This window comes from Lytechinus variegatus, chromosome 7 (genome assembly GCF_018143015.1).
Source record: "Lytechinus variegatus isolate NC3 chromosome 7, Lvar_3.0, whole genome shotgun sequence".
Classification (NCBI taxonomy): domain Eukaryota; kingdom Metazoa; phylum Echinodermata; class Echinoidea; order Temnopleuroida; family Toxopneustidae; genus Lytechinus; species Lytechinus variegatus.
The window spans coordinates 7,738,734-7,758,430 of NC_054746.1; the positions used below are offsets into that span (position 1 = coordinate 7,738,734).

General features: G+C 37.2%; 1 protein-coding gene across 2 annotated transcripts in view; it reads right to left on the reverse strand.

Moving 5' to 3' along the window:
- LOC121418348 (poly [ADP-ribose] polymerase tankyrase-like) overlaps positions 1 to 19,697 on the reverse strand; it is an 83,899-nt gene that overhangs the window by 24,861 nt on the left and 39,341 nt on the right. For both annotated transcript variants that reach the window (XM_041612162.1, XM_041612161.1), the window contains exons 11-25: positions 19,462 to 19,581; positions 18,410 to 18,490; positions 13,267 to 13,430; positions 11,910 to 12,019; positions 11,403 to 11,479; positions 9,267 to 9,423; positions 8,025 to 8,233; positions 7,033 to 7,254; positions 6,431 to 6,463; positions 5,761 to 5,892; positions 5,140 to 5,295; positions 4,252 to 4,425; positions 3,455 to 3,493; positions 2,647 to 2,719; positions 1,218 to 1,402 (exon numbers count right to left, since the gene is read on the reverse strand). In XM_041612162.1, coding sequence (XP_041468096.1) covers positions 1,218 to 1,402; positions 2,647 to 2,719; positions 3,455 to 3,493; positions 4,252 to 4,425; positions 5,140 to 5,295; positions 5,761 to 5,892; positions 6,431 to 6,463; positions 7,033 to 7,254; positions 8,025 to 8,233; positions 9,267 to 9,423; positions 11,403 to 11,479; positions 11,910 to 12,019; positions 13,267 to 13,430; positions 18,410 to 18,490; positions 19,462 to 19,581 — 1,932 coding nt within the window. The remainder of the gene's footprint in view (positions 1 to 1,217; positions 1,403 to 2,646; positions 2,720 to 3,454; positions 3,494 to 4,251; positions 4,426 to 5,139; positions 5,296 to 5,760; positions 5,893 to 6,430; positions 6,464 to 7,032; positions 7,255 to 8,024; positions 8,234 to 9,266; positions 9,424 to 11,402; positions 11,480 to 11,909; positions 12,020 to 13,266; positions 13,431 to 18,409; positions 18,491 to 19,461; positions 19,582 to 19,697) is intronic.

Consider the following 19,697-nt stretch of genomic DNA (forward strand, 5'->3'; position numbering starts at 1 on the left):
AGAGTTGGCAATTTTCATTGGCCAGTTTGTTCTGAGCCAATCGGGAGCAAGGATTTCAGTAGCTTATAACCATTGTCTGTGAAAACCACTATTTTCAATTAGCTAGCCTTTGAACAGACTACTTTTCTTAATCTGTCCTTATTCACAAGGCAAACATTTGAGAGCTCATAAACCAATCCTCACTTTTGGGGGGAATCTAAAACTGAAATCAATGGAGATATCAGTATTTCTTCCTCATTGGATAGCTGAAAAAAACCACTGGAAATAAAGTACCAAATTGTGGATAAATTTAATTTCAGTTTCAGTTTATTACCCATTTCTCCCAACAATCAGAATTTATGTGTATTGTGTTTAAAGGGATGGTTCGGGCTGCAAATATTTATATCTTAATAAATAGCGTAGAATTCACTGAGCAAAATGCCAAAAATATCATAAAAATCGGATAACAAATAATAAAGTCATTGAAGTTTACAGTTAAGCAATATTTTGTGAGGACAATTGTCATGAATATTCATTAGGTGGGCTAATTTAATAATAATATTTTTATCATTATTTCAGACTTGTGTGAATATGTTTCCCTTATAATGAAATAAGTTGCAGCAATAAATATCTAACGCACTAACTCAGTTGTCCATCCAATTTTTATAGTTCTTTGAGGAAAATAAATTGAATAAACCTAATTTCATATAATGAAATACAAGAGAACAAGTGGGGATGTGACATCATCAGCCCACCTAATGAATATTCATGATGACTGCTTTCACAAAATATTGCATAACTTTGAAATTCAATAACTTTGTTATTTGTTATGCGAATTTGATGAAATTTTTGGCATTTTGCTCAGTGAATTCTACTCTATTTATTAAGCTATAAATACTTTCAGCCCGGACCATCCCTTTAAACATTTTCATAGGCATTATACAAATTGTATACGATAGATTTACATTAACAGTACAAACATAATATTACATATATATCAGAAGTATATTCATCCCCCCCATTAATTCAGAGCTAAATGTACCTAAAGTGGAGTATCATAACAATTCTTTCTCTAGTAAAAAAAAATGCTGTCAAACTTACAAATTTCTCTACTAGTGAGACCCTTTTACATATCAGAAGTATAATCACCCCTCCCCAAGTTAATCCAGAGCTACATGTACCCAAAGTGGAGTGTAATAGCAATTCTTTCTCTAGTATATAGATGCTGTCAAACTTACAAGTTTCTCTACAAGTGCGATTCGGCCTGTCTTCACAGCCTTGATCAGAGGGGTACGTCCATCCTTGTCTCTGGCATTGAGGTCGGGTTTGTACGAAAGGATGGTGTCCAGGGCTGGGAAACTACTGAGCCCCGCCTTCGATTTCTCAGTCATCTCACAGAGCAAGTGGAGCACATTCTTTTCAGCTGTAAATTAGTGGGTGACGATAAAGATCATGTAATTACTCGTGAGTGGAAAACAAAGGGAGTTTAAATCTAGACCATTGAGTTTTCAGATGTTGCGGCATAGGTATACTTCATTTGATATTTGCACTTGGAAAGATGTGATTCTTGTAAAAGAATATGTGTGTTTGGTAAAATGCGCTACATTCACACTTGGTGTCATGGCCTTAACCATGGACTAATGCAGGTTTTAGGAAATTAATTTCCCTAAACTTGCATTATTCAATACTAGAAATCATCACAACAGACTCAAAGCTACATGTAGCATGCCTTACCAAACATATGTCATGCATCTAAATACTGTATAAGCTGTTATTTTCGCGGATTTCGCGAATTGACGAAACAACACACGAAAATATTGACACATTTATTAGCCAGTGCCAATATTCCCAACAGCAAAGCTTTGCTATTAAAAACATCCTGTGTAGTAAAATAATTGAGATATGCACCTCGCACCTCTATATGTACACAAAATAAGGTTTAGAAAGTACAGTTAGTGATTCAAAAAGTTAGCTAGAATTTCACTTTTTTTTATTTCTCAAACAAAATCAGAGCCTAAACTATTTTCTCACATAATTCTATTGATATTTATTCACTCACTGTAATATTGAAATGTACTTTTCATAAAATAATTTGATTTTGATTCACTATATACACAAGTATTGGCAGCTATTTGTATACTCATAAATATTCACATGACCAGAGCTTTTAGAGGTGTAAGATTCTGTTCACAAAATTCAACATATTTGCACTGAAATCAACTTTTTAAAAAGTGAATCTAACAAAACACAACTTCAAAAGATTACTCAACAGATCAAACTGTGACATGACGAATTTTCGGATCTCAAGGTACAAAAAAGTGAAATTTAAGCCACTTTTTTCCACATTTTGTAACTGCTTTTACAGGGACATATCTATGTACAAAAGACACACCAGCAGGGGGATTTTGAGGAGTATAGTTTTGCACATGATTTGCACGAGTTTTGCTTCTTTGAAATGCTGTGGAAGTGTTCCGTACATCTTCCGATCGCGAATTTAAATTTAAAAACTCGCAAAAATGTTGGGACCCCCGCGATTTGCAAAAACTTCTCTACGTGAAAAAAACAGCTTGTATAGTATCACATTAAAAAAACATCACAATACATAGCATAACTTGACATGGTTACAAAGTATAATTTACAAATGGTCTTTAAGTTAAACTACATTACCATGAGCATCCCGAGTGTTTTCCTTCTTCAATATCTTGGCATTGATATCTGAATGTGATAGTTCAAGCAAACGCTGTAAAATAAAAGAGCATCCAAATTAAACTTTAACAATGTGATTTACATATGGATAATGCATATATTAAGTAACATATCTTGTGGAAAAAATAGCATGTATTGTGAATCAATAACACAGATTGTGAAGAAATAACACATATTTTGAATAAATAAACAATTATCATTCTTAACATGTCATGTCTATGTGCCTGTAATCAACATACAGTAGACTCGGTGAAAGTCAACCTTTAATCAGTCCAATAATCGCCCAACTCAAAGCACTGTTTCAGACCAGAATATGCAGAACTTGTTTGCATGCCATCTTCTACATCAAAATTTGCCTAAAACAGATTCTTGTGGTCCCAAGATACCGGTGCGTTGGTTCATTTAATGGAATGTCCATTTCACAGCTGGGAGGTTGGGAAGACCAAAAGACATACAAAGATGGAAATTGTCACTACCTATTCGGCGTTCAACGTCTAAGGGATAGAGCCACGCCAATCTGGCACTGCGCAGTGGCTGCTGGGCCCACGATCAATTGGGCAAAATGATTTATTTTCAGAATGTTTCTATTCTCAGATCTTTATTTCAAACAATCAAATAAAGTATGTTTTTTTAAAAGGTTCGACTTAGGCAGAGTCACATATATATATATGTGCAAAATACGAGTAAATTGACTAGCTAGCACTGTCTTTTACTGAGAAACTTTGATGCTGGGTGTATGTATTCAACTACCATAAAAAAGAATCATTACCTTTAAAAATGATCTGCCTCTTTCATTTTGCTCTTCATTCTGCAAACAAAGCAATAGGAAAATTGAGAATTCAAAAGTCAACTTTCTCCTAATCACCAAGTATATATCCAATAAAATATTACCAATTTTAGTATTTTCATTATCCAATGATATCTTTATATCATGTAATCGAATTATCACAAATCTCATTCATTACTTTTTATAAGTAGAAATTTCATAAATTCATTAGGATACTTTTCAACATGATCATTTCATTTCATTTTATTTAGTTATGGATCCGTTCTGAGCTTCAAAAATAATAATTGTGCAAGTACATTTACTAGTATATTGTTTCAAGAGAAAACTTGCCAGGGCAGTATCAATGACATGAGCAATTGCATAATATGAGCAAAAAAATAATTATATTTTTTTTTCCTCCTCACTCACACCAACATTATTATATTGCTCCTCATTGCAATCATCCTACATTCAGACCTTCATTTTTGAGGAGGGCAAAATACTTACCGAGGCAAAAAATGTAAAATGTGAAATTTTAGCAATTTTTTTTTTTTAGCAGGAGTACGATATTTTGTAAACGTCTTGACCCAGGCCTTGTTTCACCACAGATTAATTAATAGCTACATAGCTATTGCATATACGATGTTAGGAAAAATCTATAATTTATCATACATGTATTGTATTGAATTGATCTGAGCTCCTCAAGGAAAGCGATTCTGAGGAGCTCAATTGAGCTCCTCAAAAATATAAGGAGAGCTATTTATTGAGCTTCATGGAATTATAAACGTGAAGGACTGTACCTTGCGACTGGAGTACGTAACATACGTAACAGCCCATCTCAGCAGCGGAGTATAGCACGACGAGTCTCTGGCCTGAGCGAGCTGCTTGATGAAAGCATTGGGCTGGGCCGCTGATGGAGTCTGGGCGGCGGTGTCATTAGCAAGTTTACTATCAGCAGAACACTCATTCTTCATCTGGAAAACCGGAAGATGGACAAAATTTGTGAGAACACAAAATAAACAGATACATATGATAATACTTTGGTGATGAAAGCAGTGTGAAGACAATGAATTACTTCATAATATTGCAGTCCGACAAAGGACTGGGGGAATATTTCAGCAATATTTTTGTCCAAGTTGCCGGATCTGATAGCTTTCCTTGATTTTGATTGGCTGAGAAGCCCTTTTACTTTGATAGCTGTCTGATAAACAGGACTTGGATAAAACGTCTGTCAAGAATTTTCACGAAATGCTCACCTGGTGCTGGCAGTGTGCCTGAGGTAATATTTTATTAGATGTATGATGTGGGCAACTTTTCATTGTCATTCGCCACTATAATAATAATAATAGCTGGATTTATATAGTGCTTCTTGCCTGAGGATACAAAGCGCTTGCTAATATTACCCCGGCTTTAGCTCAAGCTACCATCATCGGTGCTCAGTGCATGCAAGGAATTAATCCTGCCAGGTACTTGGTCGAGTGCAGCACAGAGTGGATAAATTTCTTGCTGAAGGAAAACATGCCATGGCTAGGATTCGAACCCATGACCCTCTGTTTGAAAGGCGAGTGTCGGAACCACTAGTCCACGACCTGCCCACTAGTCAAATCAAGATGTCATTCATCAAGTTTTTTAATAACTTGAAATATACTGGAGCATTGTGATTAAAACAAGTGAATTAGGATACATACATTTTCAGCCACAATGTTCAAGAGTTCAATCTGATCAGTGTCAAGGCATCGTTGGGCCATCAGATGAAGCAGATTCTCATTCTTCTCATTGGTGAAGTTGGTTAGCTTACTGCCTTTGCCCAGGAGGAACTTGACCATGTCAGCGTTGACTTGATTCTGAGTGAAATAAAGACAGTGAGGATTAATAGTAATAACATAAATATATTGACATTACAAATTATGAATTTTGGAACACACTGTCATACAAAACAATTACAAAAGAATTTTAAAAATGAAATACATAAGAAATTGACAAAACAATTACTTACAATAGAATCAATTCAAGCTTGACATTTTTCGCAAATAGTAATATTGGTAATGCTTTCCAGCAACTTTTTGCAAAAGATTTGTTATTGAAACACCTATTTTGAGGGAAATAACAATAAAGACAGAAATGCAAGCATCTCTTTCGCATGATTTAATATAATAAAATAGAAAGCAATTTTGTCGATGAAAACAAACTACATAGCGACAACGACAAGTGTCGTAACAGTCGGGTTAAAGCATCTGCATAAATTCAAGAACTCTATAACATTAAGTTATCAACCAGTGTCTTTGGAGTGATGCCTTGTTTTCTCTTACCCTCTTGATAGCAATGTCAAGGGCCGTTTCTCCGTCCGACGTCTTGGCATGGATATCACATCCTTTGGAGATGAGGAAGGTCGCCATGTCGACACTGATCTTCTTCCTCTCGTCCCTCTTTGCCAAGGTACCCTGGATGGTACATGGATAGAAAAGAAAAGAGATAGAGGCTCATGAATGCTCAGAGAAATTGTCATGCATTAAATCTCCTCGTTTGAATGGTATGCTCTTAACCTTTTCTTCAGAATCCATCACAGTAGAATTTTTCTAGGATGTTTCTTAGAATGAATACCTAGATGGCTTTGTAGAAATACAAATTTATTCACTCCAATTTTGAGACAAGAAAGACAAAGATCAGAGATTACTGTTCATTGATTCTCCATTTAATTTCTTCTTCAAAGGCTACTCCTCTCTTTCTCACTTAAACTGAATGCTCTTTAGCTACCTGTACTATTTAAATCAGAATTCACCATTAAAGGATCATTAAGTCTTCATATGTTTCTCAGTAAAAAGAAAAAGACGGCTTAATAGTGAGTTTTATTTGTTTATTTCAATTTCCGGACATAAAACCAGACAAAAATTACAACATTGTATTGCATTAACCCACAATTCAGAGATGTTATTACAAAAATAAGGTTACCAAAGAAAACTAGCAAGTGGTTATACTGACCTGATGGAAGTTAGCGGCTGCCAAATGATGAAGCTAAGGGAAAATGAAAAATACAATATAGATTCAAAAGGAACAAGGATATAAACATCTTCCTAAAATCTAAGGCACTCTTCATATTCAAAATCAATATTTTTACACTTGCTTACTGCAATGAAGTCCTGTCAGCAATATTCTGCACATATTACATTAATTTTCAATACATGTACACTGAGGATATATCCATTTCATTTTCTGAGGATAAAATCAAGAAATTTCTTTCACTTCGGACATTTGTCCTTTCTTTTTCTGTAAAGCAAGACCAGCAGAGTTCCCGAAAACTTTTTTTTTTTTAGAAGTTACACCCCTAACTCAAGAGGTCACAGTCACCTGTGCCAAAATAACTGGAAACGACAGAAAGTGATCCTAGAACTACTGATGATTGCTTAATGGCAATGAAAACTGCTCAGCGCTGAAGTTTTGGCGGGTAAACCAGGAGTGTAAAGACTTGCGTACAAGAGGGCTCAGGGTTGCAGGCTACTCTCTCCCTGCCTTTTTCCCCCTGAGATCTGGCACATCCCCTTAAAAAAAAAATATTGTGCCCTTAGAGATGGGGAAGTTCTTACCGCAGTCCAGTCGTTGGCATCCTTGAGGGTCACACTGGCGTTCTTCTCCTCCACCAGGTACTTCAGCTGCTCCCACATCTCAGGGGTCAGCTGGCTCACGGTCAGCATCACGATCGTCCAGCCGTCGGCATCACGGAAGTTCACATCTGCGTTGGAGTCCTCCAGGAGCAGGTCGGCGCATCCCACGTGGCCCTTCATGAAGGCAATGGCTAGGGGTGGTACCTACAAACAGGATGATAATGTGTTTGGTTCAATTTGGGTCAAACAATTTTCAAGGGATACAATAACTAGGGTAAGTAGCCACTTCTCTTCAGTTCTTGTGGGTGCGTTGTGGTCTAGTGCTTCTGACCATCCCCTTTCAAACGGAGGGTCGTGGGTTCGAATCCTACCCATGGCATGTTTTCCTTCAGCAAGAAATTTATCCACACTGTGCTGCACTCGACCCAGGTGAGGTGAATGGGTACCCGACAGAATATTCCTTGGATGCGCCCAGTGCTGGAAAAATGCTTGAGCTAAAGCCGGGGTAATAATATCCAAGTCCTTTGGAAGCGGATAGGAACGTTATGACATAACTGTGATATGCGCTATACAAGAACTGCCTTATTATCATACTTACTATTAATTTTCAAGGGATACAATAACTAGTGCAATACAATAGCCAATTCTCTTTAGGGGCCAATAACACAAAGCTTAGCAATGATCGTAGAACATTTTTCTACGATTGATAGCATTGACTACAATGTACAATCATTCGTGGAAATCAAGCATACGATTAATCACCTTTGTGTTACAGGACCCTGATCAGCTGTATGTAGTGCTTCCACTACAATCTTATATTTTTTTTATCATGGACTTACTGCTCATTGAAACGAACTTCATGAAAGAATTAGTCAGTCATTTTCATTGATTAAATCGACCTGAGCCAATCAGATGCACGGATTTCAGTAGCTTACAACTACTTGTTCCTGAAACATTCCCCAGAAGAAACTCACCTTCCAATCGTTGAGTGCATTCGGGTCCGCGCCAGCCGAGAGGAGAAGCCGGAGCATAAACCACCATCCATATGCAGCAGAATAATGGAGAGGGGAATTCCCTGATGAGTCGCTGGCGTTCGGGTCGCATCCCTTCCGAAGTAGGAATGCGGCGACGGGGACATGCCCGTTAATAGCAGCCAGCATCAGGGGCGTCCGCTTTAATTTATCTAGAGGACAATTAGCAAGAATTCAAAGTTTACTAGGGGAATAACAAAGGGTCAAATACAGTATATAAGGTAGACTCATTTGCCTTAATCAAAGTCTTACTGATACAGGATTAACACTAAAACTGTTGATGTGTGAGTTAGCAAAGTTGGTTTTAGAAGTGCTTTCAACACATATGTCTTTGTGGTGTACAAATAATCATAGTTGCAAAAAGTCAAAATAATATAATACAACATAATATAATTTTGTGAACCCATAATTTCTTAACCAAAATCCTGCATCTAAAAGCTGAAAAGAATTTTATAACCACTCATTACAATGTATATACAAATAATGTTATAGATCATACACCACCAGTAATAAACAGGTACCTTTTATGTAACCATTATAAGTCTAGCTTCATTTTTTTTTAATCTTATTATACAGACTCTGATTCAAATGGTTGAATAAAAGGTTAAGACTTCTATTTAGAGAGGAGGCACGATAGCTGGGTTCCGGATCCTGTTGACCGGGATTCCTACTTGGTGTGCTACTGTCCTCTGGTAAGGCATTAGTCTTCATTACCAGGGTCCCGTAACACAAAGGTAAGCGATTGATCATACGCTTGATTTTTATGATTGATTGTACATTGTAGTCAATGGAATCAATCGTAGAAAAATGTTCTATGTTCATTGCTAAGCTTTGTGTTACGGGCCCCAGGACCCTCGTTGGTCTTCTGGTTGCTTGCTTGCAGGCATTCATGTTTTCTGAACAACCAGGTAAAAAAATCACCTACATTTATTTACCACTTATTCATAAAACAGGCCGAAATGTTCCTGATTTTCTTGCTTTCGAGCTGATATCATCACTATATAACAATCCCCTTTTGGCCAGTCACATCAAGAAAATCAACTCCAGATCGATAAAATTGATTACATTATTTTCAATGACATACCACTGGGCGGTACAGAGTCCAGCATTGTTGGTGTGACTGCACCCATAAGTATGATGTTACTGAAATATGATTAAAATATTTGCGAAGTGAATATAACTCACCTCTCTGGTCAAGAATAGCCCCATGGTCAGCCATGATCTTGACCGTCTGAAGGTGACCCCGTTCACAAGCTACCATGAATGGGGTGAGTTTGTTCTTGCCGGCTGATAAAGTTGCTTGCAGGTTTGCGCCATGCTTGAGTAGTGCTCGAACAGCATCCTAACAAGAAAAATCAATGTTCATAATGCTATTGCAGTGAAGTCTTTCTTATTTAAAATCGATAGAAGTGAATCACCACTGTGCTATTTTTGTGGTAAATACCCTGAAACTTTAAAACATATTTTTTGTGAATGTGAAAAGGTCTTACCATTTAGAAAGAAGCTCACAGACTACATTGATAGTATTATTCATGAAACAACAGTCTATCCTGATATCAGTTTCATTTTTGGTTTTGATATTGGTGGCAAACATGATATGTGTATTAATTTCCTATTTTTATGTCTTAAATTCTATATTATGAGATGCAAGTTTCAAGAAATTGATTTAAACTTTCAGGCTTTCATAACCTTTGTCAAAGTAAAACAGAAAACAGAATACTATATAGCTGAAAAGAATGATAAGTTGGCACTGCATTTCAAGAAGTGGTCCTTTAATGTAGATTAATGCTTATCCCTCACAAAATTATTGTTTTCTCCATATTCTGGAATCTGGATGCCTTTATGTATTTTTTATTTATTGATTAATTTATTTACCTATTTATTTATTCTTTATCTTTTTGCTACTGAGAGAATCGTGTTTGTCCTGTGTATGTGTCGTCTTGTCATCAGTTGTGTAGATATTTTGTGTAGATATCTTAAGTACAGTAGCTATGAAGTTTTGTTGTTATTGTATATATTATTTTGTTTTACAATAAAAACATAAATACAAAAAAAAAAGAAAAATCAATGTAGAGCACAAGGTCAATTTAATAAAGTCAAGCTTCCTTGCAGAGTCTACATCTTCCTCACTTGCAAGGAGACTTGTATCTTCCATTGATTGAGGATCAGTCTTCAGTCTCTATCAAAACCTTATCGTCCGCATTGTGTTTTCTTTTTGTATTTGCCAGTGAGACATTTTCTCCTGCGACAATTGCTCCGGGCTTAATTATGTTTAAGATGTGGGGTTAGGGTTAGGGTTGCAATCAGGTTCTACGTTAGGTTTAGGGTAGGGTATAGTCAAACCCAGGGTTGAAGTTACTCAATTTGATTAGTGTGTGTAATTTACAGCGGCACAATTGTCGCCGGAGCAATTGTCATGGAGTGGGACCAAGTTAACCTACCGTTTACTTCGTAACATTATCCCTTCTTATACTTTTGCTCTCATTCCTCCCTCCTCTACTACTTACAAAAGTGTTCATTCAGCTTATTCCATTAAATCAACAAAAGAGACATGAGGTGATATAGCATTCTTTGCTGTTACACCTGTCTCTGGAACTCTTTCCCACTGCAAAATTCAAATCCTATCCTCTCTTTGGTTATTATAAAGAAAATTCAAACCTATGTAATGTCTTATAATTTCTCTTGATATCCCATTAACATATGAATATTCTATTAATCCATGATTTTTTTTCAATTGTTAGATGCCCTGAACATTTTTGGAATGGATATTTGTATATTAGAAATGAAGTTTTCATTATTATTTACTCCTGTTACCAATCCATGTACATATTTGTCATAAATATCTCTCTCTCTCTCTCTCATCATAGTATATGCAATGAACCAAATGCCACAATTGTTTATAATAATTTGCTAGGCAATTCTTGAACGATACCTAAAAAATCCAATTAGAAGATCTTAACCAAAGAAAATTGTCACTGAGTAATGCTAAGCTAATACTTTTTAATCACTATCATATAATATGTGACTGCAGTACATCGTATTAATCAGCAAGCTATCAAGGGCTATTTAAGATTTTGTAATAAATCATAGGGGGTGTTGCAAGAAAATACTTGCGATCAATTGCATATATTCTGTTGCAATTTTACAACTGATAGATCAACATTAGCTCTAGCAAATCAGATTAAACTTCCTTTTTCAAGGAGCAGATTAGCAATCAATCACTAATTTGCAATGAACTGCAAGACATATGATTGATTTAGGGACCAAAAATAGACTCGCAATTGATCGAAAGGTTTCTTGCAACACCCCCATTAGACTCACATTATGTCCATTCTCTGCAGCATAGTGAAGTGGTGTCTGACCAAATGTATTTCTTCGGAACACTCCACCCTTTTCATCTGGAAAAAAAAGGATGAAATTCATATCATTTGAAAAAAATAGCAATTTGACAGCAATCACTGAAAGATTGCTAAAAATATTAAAAATAATCAAAATGGGGCTTTAATATAATCAAACGAGAGACAATGGGTAACAGTCACAGCAACAAATTTAGAAGACGAGTCAACTTGTAAAAAAAAATATCTATTTCATAACTTTCAAAACTGAGAAAGCATGACGCATATATCACACTTAAAATAATATTTGATCTCTTTTATTCCAAGAGTTTACTGTATTTGATGTAATTTTGATAGAGAGCTTATCAATTCCGTCAGTCCAGCACCATTCAAATGTTCACTTAAATATATGACTGAAGAAAATTGAATACAACTTATGAATATGCTACTTGCGGCATCCTATTACCTGTAGTAATATTATAAATAGATTTACCTGATTTGAGTTTCTTGACAAGGACCTCAATGTTCTGTGTCCTGTTGAGTGAAGCGGCTACCATGAGCGGTGTGTTCCCTTGGTTATCTGTGTCGTCTGCAAACGCTGACCTGGAGGGTAAGAACAAACATAAAAACCCAATCAAATCCAACCCTGAGCCCCATCTGACCAAATGTTACAATTGATCTGATCAATCGCAACTATGGAAAGCCAGCAACGTCAACATCTAAAATACATGTTTGCTGAAAATATTTTCTAGAAATGATGTATTTTCACACATTCACTGTTTTCTTGACAATTCAGTATGCTTCTCTTTAGTTTTCAAAGGACATTGAGCAAATTTCCTACAGAAAAAATTATGACATTGATGGATTTCCATATACTTGAGATTGATTGGATCAATCGTAACTCTATCCCGTATATTAAAAAATGTCCCATGCTGAAGCACGCTTTTGTCACAGTGGGCCAAATTGACACCTGTTGCCATGGTTATCCACACCATCATATTCATGAGTCCACTGATTTGAATGAGACCACTCTCCAAAAAGTGAAATCATGAAAAAAATAGCGAATCTAACCATGGAATAGGTGTCAATTTGGCGCACTGTGACAAAAGCGCGCATCAGCGTTGGACATTTCTAATACACGCGCCCGATACGCGCTAAATTAAACGTAATTTATACAGGAAATCTGCGTAAACCATGGATTCAACCGTGGGTTTTCAAAACCACCTATGTGAATTCGGGCCTATACCTTAAATCAATTGAATCTATACAGTCGGCAATGCCTGCGTCCTGTAACACAAAGGTTAGCGATTAATCGTATGCCTAATTTTTAATCAATTTGCAATTTGTAATCAATCGTAAAAAAAAATTCTACGATCATTGCTAAGCTTTGTGTTACGGGCCCCTGGTCATAAGTAGAGTCTGAACTAATCATTTGATGAGGATCCACCCGGGGTGTGTTTCATGAAGCATCTTGCCAGTGATTTTTTCACTCATTCTTTCTTAGCCAATCGGATGCAAGGATTTCAGTAGCTTATAACAGCTGTCGGAGAACTTCACTGCCTATTTGTTTCATGAAAATGTTTCCCTAGTCCTCTTGTTAACACAAAGTAATGTACATGAGAGAAGAATTACGGTGGTGACACAACTTCTGCTCCTGAGACAATTGCTCCAGGCTTTATTTTGTCTAAGATGTAAGGTCAGGGTTGCAATAGGGTTTTATATTAGATTTAGTATGCCGGACAGGGTATAGGGTTCAATCCAAGGTTGAAGTTGGTCACTCGATTAGTGTGTGGAATTTACAGCAGAGTAATTGTCGCTGGAGCAAATGTCATGGGACCAGAAATACGAACCTCTGAATGAGGAGTTCGAGCGGTCCAGACCCCGTGCAGGCAGCAGCGTAGTGGATGATCTTCTTTCCTTTGGTATCGGCAAGGTTGAGCTCCGGCACGGTGTTCAGAAGCTTCTCAAGGATCTTGGGGTTGGGGTTGATGGCAGCACAATGGATTGGCATGATCTGTAAAAGAGAAAGGGAGTAATGAAGAAATACACTGTACAATGAAATACACTATACAATGAAATAATATCTGTCTCAGTGGGCACCTGTCTGTAGCAACCACTTGCCTCTAGTGCCCGCTAAAACAAATTCCTACAGAGGCACTTGTGTGTATACATGAAGTCTCTGTCTATAGGAACCACCTGTCTATAGTGAACACTATAACTGATTCCCACGGATGCAGATTGCCTGTATAAGAATTTGTCTAAAGCAGCAACCTGTCTATAGTGACCCCTATAACTGATTCCCACGGAGGCAGATTGTGTGTATGAGAATCTGTTTATAGCAGCCACCTGTCTATAGAGTCACCTGTCTATAGTGACCAATAAAACTGATTCCCACAGAGGCAGATTGTGCGTATAACAATCAGTCTATAGCAGCCACCTGTCTATAGTGACCAATAAAACTGATTCCCACAGAGGCAGATTGTGTGTATAAGAATCTGTCTATACCAGCCAACTGTCTATAGTGACCAATAAAACTGATTCCCACAGAGGCAGATTGTGTGTATAAGAATCTGTCTATAGCAGCCACCTGTCTATAGTGACCAATAAAACTGATTCCCACAGAGGCAGATTGTGTGTATAAGAATCTGTCTATACCAGCCAACTGTCTATAGTGACCAATAAAACTGATTCCCACGGAGGCAGATTGTGTGTATAACAATCAGTCTATAGCAGCCATCTGTCTACGGAGGCAGATTGTGCATATAAGAATCTGTCTATAACAGCCAACTGTCTATAGTGACCAATAAAACTGATTCCCACAGAGGCAGATTGTGTGTATAAGAGTCTGTTTATAGCAGCCACCTGTCTATAGTGACCACTATAACTGATTCCCACGGAGGCAGATTGTGTGTATAAGAATCTGTTTATAGTAGCCACCTGTCTATAGAGTCACCTGTCTATAGGGACCACTATAACTGATTCCCACGGAGGCAGATTGTGTGTATAACAATCAGTCTATAGCAGTCATCTGTCTACGGAGGCAAATTGCCTGTATAAGAATCTGTCTATAACAGCCAACTGTCTATAGTGACCAATAAAACTGATTCCCACAGAGGCAGATTGTGTATATAAGAATCTATCTATAGCAGCCACCTGTCTATTGACCACTATAACTGATTCCCATGGAGGCAGATTGTGTGCATAAGAATCTATCTATAGCAGCCACCTGTCTATAGTGACCCCTATAACTGATTCCCACGGAGGAAGATTGTATTTGTCCAGAGCAGCCACCTAACTACAATGGCCAAATTATGTGTTTCCCCTGAGTTGCCATTATAGACAGATTTCACTTTACCAGAATTTTTTCTTTGGGACTCTCCTCTGCTTGCATTAGGGTACAACTTCAGTCAGTCACATGCAAGGAAATGCTTCACCACTGTAGATGACCGGAAGCTAGATGTATCTCTCCTGGCTAAGACTATAGTGTACAACTAATGAATGTTCAAGAGTGCAATGAGGGGAAAGATGAAATGATCCATTCAACAAGGCATGGCCGAGTGGAAGGGATCATTCATTTCATCTTTCACCAAATTTTATTTATTTGAAATTCATTGAACATTCATTATTGTTTATATTTGACACCTTTAACCATAGATCCTTTCATTTGGCATTTTATAAATTTGAATGCAAAAGTGCATTTAGTGCGAACGCGATGTATTGATTGTCGCATACATACAAACACAAGCACTGTAAACAGTGTTTTTACGCGAACTGCCAGTTGTCTTGGCATGCGCGGGCAATGGACAAAATCGTATGGATCCAAAATTGCACGGTTGATGACATAATTGTAAAATGGGCTAAAAGACCGTCATTAAACTACTAATCAAAAAACAAGGATCTACATGTATCTAGGTATTGGTTTCTTGAATATCTTTGCACTGTCACACAGATATGATGTAGTGATCTCAGGGCCCCCGTCTTACAAAGAGTTGCGACTGATCCAACCAATCACAACTATGGATGGCCAGCGATGTCAACATCTAATATGCACGTTTGTTCAAAATATTTTCCAACTTTGATGCATATTCATACTTTCATCATTCTCTTGAAGATTCAGTCTGATTCTCTTTGTTTACTAAGGCGATTGTGCAAATTTCCTGGAGAACAAATTATGGTATGGTGGATTTCCATACAGTTGAGATTGATTGGCTCAATCATAGGTCTTTGTAAGACTGGGCCCAGGACATAGAGATGTATATTATTGACACTAGAGTAATCGCTCGCATTGACGCGCGCGTAATGCGGCTGTGATTCCATGTATTGCGCAGCCGCCATCTTAAAGAGGGCAAGAACGCGGATTTATAACACACGGCTCTACGGGAGAATATCACATATTTCACTTTTTTAAAATTATATTTTCAATTTAATGCTGTATGCAACGTTAAAATCACAAGGCAAAACATTTTTATGTTAAAATATATGATAACCATGCATATTTTATAAAGGAGATGGACTGAACATCCAGAAAACGGGAAAAACGACGAGGTCGACTGAGTTATAGTTATTCAATATATAACCATCATATAGCATATACCGTGACAAGGGTGTCAGATAAGGTCAACTTAACACTTTAGAGTGTTCATAAGCAATATACTGTGTTGAAACAACACTTTGAGTGTAAAATAAACACCAAATACTCAGAAGTGTTGAAACAACTTGGTGCTCATTTGACACTCCGGCAGTGTTCAAGCAATATACTGTGTTGAAACAACACTTATAGAGTGTAAAATAAACACCAAATACTCAGAAGTGTTGAAACAACACCGTGACAGGTGTTGGATAGAAATATTTTAACAAAAATTATTGTTCAAGTTACACTTCACTGGAGTAACTCAACACTGTCTGTTGTTGGGGTATATATTTAAAAAAAAAATACCCTAGTGTTAAGTTACACCATCAGGCTGCAGGTGTTGAAGAACTTGAAATCGGACACCACATGATGTGTATCCGAACCGTGAAACAACACCAAAGCTGGTGTTGGTATATATATTTTTTTAAACCAATGGGTGATTTAAACTTTTGTTTAAATGTTCGTTTCTGCAGGTGTTTGAGGGTGTCAAATGAACACCAAATGGTGTCAACTTCATAACATTCTCCGACTCGTGTTCAAATCGAACACCAAGACTGGTGTTGATATATTTTAACATCCTATAAATGTTGGTAATCTTAACACCAGTGGCAGTGTAACTCCAACACCAGATGGTGTGGTCCTTTATTGATTGGGCTGATGTTAGATTTATAACACCCGTGGTGTTAAATATAGCTATAACGTCGCACAGTCTCCAATATTATATTTAATGGGATTATCAGTGATTCACCGTATGATTTCTACTTTGATTTCCTCAAAATTAACTGAAAGGAGGGGAAACTTCAGACCAAGCCCTGATCTACATCATAGGTAATGCACGTACAGCAACCTATTTTTTGCCCTCTTTAAGATGGCGGCCGCCCCGAACATGGATTCACAGTAATTTGATGAAGTCCGCCATCTAGTGTCAATAATATACATCTCTATGGCCCAGGACCAACTATTCATGTATATTTGAGCAAATGCTAAGGAAGTTACAGGTACAAATCAAAGTCATTCCCATGTCATCAGGCACATGGGGCAGCGCCTCTTTAGTAACAGCTAACGAATGTTAAGTCCTCAAGTAGCTCAGTGCTTTGACTTCCCCTACTCCTTTCATATTGCTGAGTGCCTGGTAAAAAGGCCAAAAGAAAATGTAATGTTCTTGAAAGTCTATGGCATGCCCGGACTAATCCACAACCTTTCAGCTAAGGGGCACGTGCTTTAACCAGACACTTAAAACTGATTAAGCTTTATACTAAACGAAACTTGTACATTAAAATCACACAACAATATAGACCACTTTTCTTCTTTCCTTTTTAAAGTGGTCTCTACACAGAGATGCTAACTGATAGCATCAAAAAAATCCTGAAAACCCAGGCCGGGGGTCCTGGGGCCCGCCCAGGGCCCCTGGCGGGGTCAAGGGCGAAGCCCCCTGAAGCTGGAACGTTTTCTTATTGTTTAGAGGGCTGAAATCATTAATCTACAGTAGTACATAACAAATAATTAATGACATAATAAACTTCATATCATAGGCAAGAAAGGTGCTCAAAAAAAAAATCATGTAACCCGTACTCATTACGGTACGGGTTAACCTGCTGCGGGTTAATATGCTGCGGCCAATGGGTGCGACTCAGGACGGGTGTATGTAGCAGCTGGGGTGCCCTCTTTCACTCACTGTACTCATCAACAAGACAATCCTATACTATTGAAAATCCATAAATCACAATTTCTATCAAAATGATGGATAGTTCACACATATGAATTGATGAATACGCACCAGAGAACACATATTTCATGGTAGCAAATAGGTTTTCAGCTGAAATCCCGCGGCAGACAACCAATCACTCACGCAGCAGCAGGCAATTGCAGCCACACCGGGCCGTGCTTCGAGCGGTTCTAACGGGCGATCGCCCGACTGGGATAGCGCTGACACCCGTATCCCTGCAGGGTATAGGGCGGCGTTTGCAACTGCTACAATGTATTGCTCGCGCGTACCGTGCAAGTACAGTACAGCTAAACTTCATGCTGCGCACAACGCTAATAATTTTCCGTCTGCGCAAATTGGCCATCCAAAATTGAAATTGCGCTCTCCGTAGCGAACTCCGTGACAAGATTTGGAGGGGAAATTTTTACGGATTTCACTTTGACAATCGATTTTTTTTTCCGGAATATTTTTCAGCAAAGGAAAAAATCCGGAATTCCGGAAAAATCCGGAAAATTAGCAACTCTGCTCTACACACAGTGTCAGTGTAGCATCACAAACCAACTGAATATTTGATTTTGGTTGATTAATCTAAACCACACAGATAATAATGCATGAATAAGTACGAGGAGTAATGTTTGAAGTTTTCAATTCATCTTACCCTATCGCATGCGTATGGTTTCTTCTTGACCGAGACAGCCTTGAACGGAGTGAGCTCTTCTGGTTTATCACACAGCAACACCTATGCATAAAAAAAGCAAATGAATGAATGAATAAATAAATAAACAATTTTGTTGAAGCAGAGGTGCAGAATATAGCAAAGGCACAACATTTTCTTTTGACCAAAATAGCATTGTACCAATTTGATAAGATCCCTTGGCAGATATGAATAACAAAATATGTTCTTAACTACACAAAATAGACATTTACATTTCCCCTGAGGGAAAATAAATCTACTTCATAATCAAGCAATTAATAACTGAATTGCACGGTCTATTGCTTTATAACAATCTTCAGGAAGGTTAATCTATTTCACAATCAATACTACATTCTATCACTGAATCAAACAGTCTATTGGTATGTAACAATGTTCACATAGAATAAATTGTTTACAATCAATCAATCAATATTACATTCTATCACTAAATCAAGCAGTCTACTGGTATGTCACAATCTTCACAAAGAATAAACTTGGCAAAAAGAATAAACTTTTCACAATCAATCAATCAATCAATATTACAATCTATCACTAAATCAAACAGTCTACTGGTATGTAACAATCTTCACATAGAATAAACTTTTCACAATCAATCAATCAATCAATATTACATTCTATCACTAAATCAAATAGTCTATTGGTATTTAACAATCTTCACAAGGAATAAACTTTTCACAATCAATCAATCACTAAATCTACAGTCTATTGGTATGTAACAATCTTCACAAAGAATAAACTTTTCACAATCAATCAAACAATATTACAATAAATCGCTAAATCTACAGTCTATTGGTATGTAACAATCTTCACTGGGGATAAACTTTTTCCCAATTGATTAATCAAACAATATTACAACCAATCAATGAACAAAACAGTGTATTGGTATATATCAATCTTCACTATACATCATTCAAACAATATTACAATCAATCAATCAATCATATTATATATCAATCTCCACTGAAGAGCATCAGCATTGTGTAAATCATATTCACCTCTGAATGCAATCTGTTGAAGCCATGTCCACCTTCCTGCTCCTGACGCTTAAAGAGTTCCCCAGCAACCTTCCTGTTTCCTCTCCTAACCAGCTTCTGAAGGTCATTGCATACAACATTCTGAAAATGAGTCAAAGTGATGATATAATATCAACATTGCATTGGGTTTTTATCAATGAAGTCTGATATCAAAAAACAAGCACACAATCTGTTTATGCCCTTGTGTTGTTGTTTGT